The 5,765-nt window shown below is 44.5% G+C and overlaps 1 protein-coding gene across 1 annotated transcript; it reads right to left on the bottom strand.

The window, feature by feature from the left end:
* Positions 1 to 292: 292 nt before the first annotated feature.
* On the bottom strand, positions 293 to 5,345 carry myl2a (myosin, light chain 2a, regulatory, cardiac, slow). Its single transcript, XM_063211011.1, has 7 exons — positions 5,240 to 5,345; positions 4,494 to 4,586; positions 3,177 to 3,252; positions 2,748 to 2,852; positions 1,435 to 1,513; positions 1,281 to 1,329; positions 293 to 781 (listed from the first exon to the last, which is right to left on the bottom strand). The coding sequence occupies exons 1-7, from the start codon at positions 5,240 to 5,242 to the stop codon at positions 677 to 679; spliced, it is 510 nt and encodes a 169-aa protein (XP_063067081.1). The 5' UTR covers positions 5,243 to 5,345; the 3' UTR covers positions 293 to 676.
* Positions 5,346 to 5,765: the final 420 nt, after the last annotated feature.

Below are 5,765 nucleotides of genomic sequence, written 5' to 3'. Positions count from 1 at the left end.
TGTCTTTTTCTACAGAATAAGAAAACAGAATTTGATGGAAGTAAGAACTGTGGAATGGCGTTTATCTAAAGTGATGTCATTGTTGGTTGCTTTATTTATTTTTAACACTTGGTGGCAGCAGTGATTCTTCATCCAATGTGGCTCTGGGCCTGAACAGAGCTAGTGGCATTGAAGGGTGGGGAAAAAAAAAAACATCATCTCAGCATTGTCCCTGACCTTGACTTAAATGATTGGGAGAAATATGTGCCACACAGCACTATCACCCACTTTTTTTATACCAAGAAACAAAAACTGAAACTTCAGATTCTATTTATTGAAAAAAAAAGACTGCAAGAGTGTGCAACAATGCTTTCTTATACAATAAATTATTCACACAGACATTTTATAGCCGCCAACGAAAAAAAAAGAAGAAACTTATTTTTGAGTTTCTTATTTTATGCCACTGTCTATTATTTGAAAGCACCAGAAGGATCGAAAATGTGCAAAAAAAAAGAAAGAAAAAAAGTGAATTGTGACCCCCCCAAGTAATGTAGGTCATGTACTGTACATGTATGTATGTTTGTGGTAAGACAGGACATAGCCGTTGGGGATGGGGTCGGATGCTTGGACAATAATGTGGACTAGGGGTGGGGGGAATGAGAGGAGAGTTGGGTGTGTGCAGAGAGGTCATCTAGTCTTATTCCTGGTCCTTCTCCTCTCCATGCGTGATGATGTGCACCAAGTTCTTGTAGTCCAGGTTGCCGGCCACGTCTGGAGGGAAGGCTGACCACATCTGCTCCATCTGAGGGAGGGGAATCAGCAAAATAAATGAGCCATTAATTAAGGTGCCTGAGTGTAGAACCTCATGGGTACAAGTTAAGGACCAAAAAACTAATGTCCATTTTGGTATGCTATATGGTGATGCATTCTGGTAGTATATTGTGTTGTGTATTGGTGTGTGTGTGTGTCTGTGTGTGTGTGTGTGTGTGTGTGTGTGTGTGTGTGTGTGTGTGTGTGTGTGTATGTGTGTGTGTGTGTGTGTGTGTGTGAGAGAGAGAGAGAGAGAGAGAGAGAGAGAGAGAGAGAGAGAGAGAGAGAGAGAGAGAGAGAAAGAGAGAGAGAGGTAGAAAGAGACAGAGGGAGACGGGAGAGTGAGAGTAAGGATGAGGGTCTAAAAAGTGAACAAGAGAGTAAACCGCATGAAGACAGACAAATGGAAAGATGGACAGATCAATAGAGAGAGGGAGGAAGAATAAATGAGGGGGAGAGAGAGAGAGAGGCGAGTATATTTGTGGCCTCACCTCCTCTGTGGAGAATCTGTCAGCTTGAGTGGTCAGCATCTCTGTCACACTGCAGGGCAATAATATTGAGAGTTCATTAGATGTCTCACTATAAAATAAGAATTTGGAATGGCACGGCAAGACATGCAGGGGAAAACAAATGAGAGAGACTCACTAGTCCTTTCTCAGCACTCCCTTCCCCTCTGGATCAAAGACTTTAAAGGCATTGAGGATGGTCTCCTCCGGGTCAGCACCTATCGGAGGGGCAAACCACAGCAAGAGACACGGCAACAATGATATCTGGCTGGACGGGCCTACCACACATTCCAGTAATTAAGTCTGGCCAAGGTGCTGGGCAGCATTCGGATGCAATACAAACTTATACTAATACTAATGCTATGCATTGAAAATAGTACAGTGTGATATTTTGACGTTTGCATTTCATGGGGCCATGAATATATTAAAACCACAGCAAAAAGCAAGCGACCACACCACATATTAATTAAGTCTATCTTGGAGAGGGCACCTCACCACATGTTAATTCAGTCTGTCTTGCCCAGGGCTGGGCTAGGCAGCATTTTGGATAGGCCTACGAGTATTTTACATTTGAAAGTTATACTGATAGCATTTTGGCACTTATAATCTAATAATCTTTCTTGCACTTTATGTGGGATGGGGAGGTCAAGCACAGGTGTCACTTTTACCTCTTATGCACTTTACTTGGAAATCTGCTGCTACTACTCCAAACACAATTTCATTGCCTTTTTTGACAATGACAATAAACTCTTAAATCTTGAATCTTGACAACACAGTACAATATGAAAATAAAATCATTGGTAACAAAATAATCCAGCTGTTTGTATTTCTAATTCAAAATGCATACTGGAGGCCTATATAGATCATGCATGCATCTTGCATACATTGGAAGACAACACTGTCATGAGTAATTTCAGCAGTCTCACTTTGTGTCAATGGACTAATTACTCTGAAGCAAAAATGGAAAAAATCCTGTAGCAGTATAGATCATTTGTTCATATATTTTTCAAAGATGTATGCCACCAAAACTGATTTCACGGCTGTATTTGATTAGATGAAAATTGGATGTAGTCAATAGTCATCTAACTAGCTTGAATAAATGAATCATTTGATGGTAAGCTCCCTCTGAAGCGCCGTAAGCAGTCAAGCATTATCAAATATTATCTGGAGGTTTCAAGATTTTAGTTACAGAAAACTCATTTTAATGCAAGGAGCATTTGTTTTGGTTAGGATACATGTACAAATTGAATATATTTATTGTGCCGTATTTCAAAAATGATCTGTATCACATTTTCTGCCCCTGTCATATTCACAATATAGAAATACAGAATCCATCAATACCGGCACAGATAAGACAGAATATAAAAATGAAATGCCTGCACTCTCCATCTGATTTAGCCCTGTCCGTCCAATATATATCTGTCATATTTCTCTCCTCCTCTCTTGTCTTACCCTTCAGCTTCTCCCCGAACATGGTGAGGAAGACGGTGAAGTTGACTGGCCCAGGGGCCTCTTTCAGCATGTCATCGATTTCTTCCTGCTTGACGTTGAGGCGACCTGCAACATAAGAAGGAGCCGGAGGCGCTGACAGTGAAAATGACCATGGATGGGTGTGTGTGTGTGTGTGTGTGTGTGTGTGCGCGTGTTACTGTGCTCCATCAGTGTATTGCACAGATCCTCATTCCTCTACCTCCCTCCCTCCCTCCTTCCCTCCCTCCCCCGTGATTGACAGCCCACTTTGGCATTTTCACCTCCCCCCGAATGGAGGATCAATATGAAATGTTACTGGGCACAACTCCCTCTCTCTCTCTCTCTGTTACTGCTCCTTGGTGTTTTTGTTATAATTACTTCAGATGGAGGTAGTGACTTGCCTAAACCAACCTAGAGCGGCGAAGGTGTCCCTCAGGTCATTCTTGTCGATGAATCCATCCCTGTTCTGGTCCATGATGGTGAAGGCCTGCCAGAAGACAGAGATATTCATTAACAGCTGATTGGAAACCGATACCAGCCTCTCAGCGACATCAAACCAACCAAACAACAACAAGAATGTCTGCCATGTTTTTGTGCTTGTTGTATTATTGGGGCGGCAGGGTGGCAGGGAAGGCTTTGAAGTTCCATGAGCTGTTCTTAGAGTGCTGGTTGCTATTTGTCTGTTTGTGTATTTTAAGGCGGATGGCTCAGACTGGAAAAATGGCCAGCCCTCCCAAATCCCAAGAGAACCAAAAGGATATTCATACAAAGGTCCACACTCATACACACATACACAGTCACACACACACACACACACACACACACACACACACACACACACACACACACACACACACACACACACACACACACACACACACACACACACACACACAAACACACACACTGACTCAACTCTCTCTCTCTCTCTCTCTCTCTCTCTCTCTCTCGCTTCTTGCACACACACACACACACACACACACACACACACACACACACACACACACACACACACACACACACACACACACACACACACACACACACACACACACACACACACACTAACACACGCGGCGGCGGCACACACATACAGATCATACCAACATTCCAGTGGTAATCACTGATGACAGTCAGGGTAAGATTTATGGCACGTTGCTGCTGCCCATAACAGTAACATGCCATCACCCACATAGACTAAACATGAGTGACACAAATACAATTGGACTGTATAGACAAACCACGCAGCTGAAGACGACAGGGGCAACCATAAAACCAGGCTGGAGGGGGGCCTAGATAGACCTGTCACAATGTGTCATAAAGTTTGATAAATGCTGCGGTCAATTTACAACACCGTACGTGTTCCAGGTGACAGATTTGTCATGGAATAGACACATAATATGAATTTAACACAATAATAGCAGATGAGTAATATGGATCCCCAAAATGCTACCAGTCTGATTATTTATGGAAGGGTATGGACAAAAGCACATTTAGTCCAATTAGCAGATAATCAGGGTCATCATGGTCAAGAAGGACCACGCAGGTTAATGATGCAGTGCCCTCCTCTCCTCTCCAAAACGCTACAAGTCTGATTATGGAAGGGGGACAAAACACACTTAGTCAAATTAGTGGATGATAATCTGGGTCATGCTCAAGCTCAGACTGTAGTTAATGATGCAGACAGTCTGTCCTCCTCCCATCTTTCCCTCTGCCCCTCTGCCATACCTCCTTGAACTCCTGGATCTGCGCCTGCTCAAACATGGAGAACACGTTGGAGTTGGCTCCGTCCGCCGACCTCTTCTTTGCCTTTTTGGGTGCCTGGGACAATGGGACCAGGGCAGCAGGAGATTAGACGAAGGAGACATCATCTACTAGAGTCACCCAGTCATTCATTCATTCAGCAATGTGTCCTGCATCATTCATTTCAATATGGCCTTTCATGACTAGGTGACTACAGAAAGTACTCAGATTACTTTCCTTTCCATTACCAACAGAAAGAAAAAAAACGTGACGTCTGGCCGTTTTATTATTATTTACAAAATGTAACCTTAGTCTGGAGTGCATTGGAAGATAACAAAGGAGGGTATAACATTGTGGCCTACAAGACTAACTTGAAGGCTTTCGCATCCGATTAAGAACCAATGAGAACGTACATAGGCTGTTGTGTACATCAAGGCATAGTCACACACCCGGACGGCTCTAGCCATAGGACATCATTAACAGACACCATTTATTCTCACCAATCCATCAATGGAATTTCATTTCGATTGAATTATATATTGTTCATAAAGTATTCTGGGCCCTCTGTCTTACTGTAAATCAATGCCAGTGTCTTCACCTACTCATGCATTCTTCATGCCGGCTGTCAGGTGCCTATAACTCCAGAGCCACAAACCCTCTTTTCCCCCTTAAAGCCCTCTCCAATTAGGGGCTAATAGTTCTGAGCCACAGCATCAGAGCAGTATACTCACCATAGCCGATGTTCAGAAGGGGCGCAGCGGATCAAAAACAATGCAGGGCTCCCAAAATGCCAAAAGGGACAATGGGGGCACGCCTTGGTGGCCTTATGTACCCCAGTGGACCCCCGCATCTACTGGCTGGTATAAATAACCCACGCCTTCTTTGGAAGTCACAGGTAAGCCATCAACCCCTCCCCCACCCCTTTCTCTTCTTCATCCTCATGGTCGTCCTCTTCCTCTCCCTCTGAAACTACCCTCTTAGCCCCCACAGTCCATGCCAGCGTTGAGAAAAGAACAGTGGTTTAGGGTGACATGGGTCCTGCATCACTACGGCTAGATGAACCCAGCACTTGATCTCCCTTGATCTCCCCTTCATCCCTCTGGGAGACTGAAAGCCACACACACCCGACCCCATCACCAGGCCTCATCCCTGGCCCTGCCTTCCCCTCCCCTCCCCTCCCCTCCCCTCCCCTTCCGTTCTTCCATGGCCTGGGCTGGGGCTGGGTGACAGATGAGCTGGCGGAGGGGGAGACTCCAT

This window comes from Engraulis encrasicolus, chromosome 11, assembly GCF_034702125.1.
Source record: "Engraulis encrasicolus isolate BLACKSEA-1 chromosome 11, IST_EnEncr_1.0, whole genome shotgun sequence".
Lineage (NCBI taxonomy): Eukaryota > Metazoa > Chordata > Actinopteri > Clupeiformes > Engraulidae > Engraulis > Engraulis encrasicolus.
This window is presented reverse-complemented; position numbering and strand designations above follow the sequence as displayed.

What these genes read in the sequence shown, in the direction of transcription:
- myl2a (XM_063211011.1), bottom strand. An exon ending in GTTCGGGGAGAAGCTGAAGG is followed by an intron (nt 1,514 to 2,747) that starts GTAAGACAAGAG and finishes CCCCTCCGATAG; the next exon opens with GTGCTGACCCGGAGGAGACC. An exon ending in GGAGTGCTGAGAAAGGACTA is followed by an intron (nt 1,330 to 1,434) that starts GTGAGTCTCTCT and finishes ATTGCCCTGCAG; the next exon opens with TGTGACAGAGATGCTGACCA.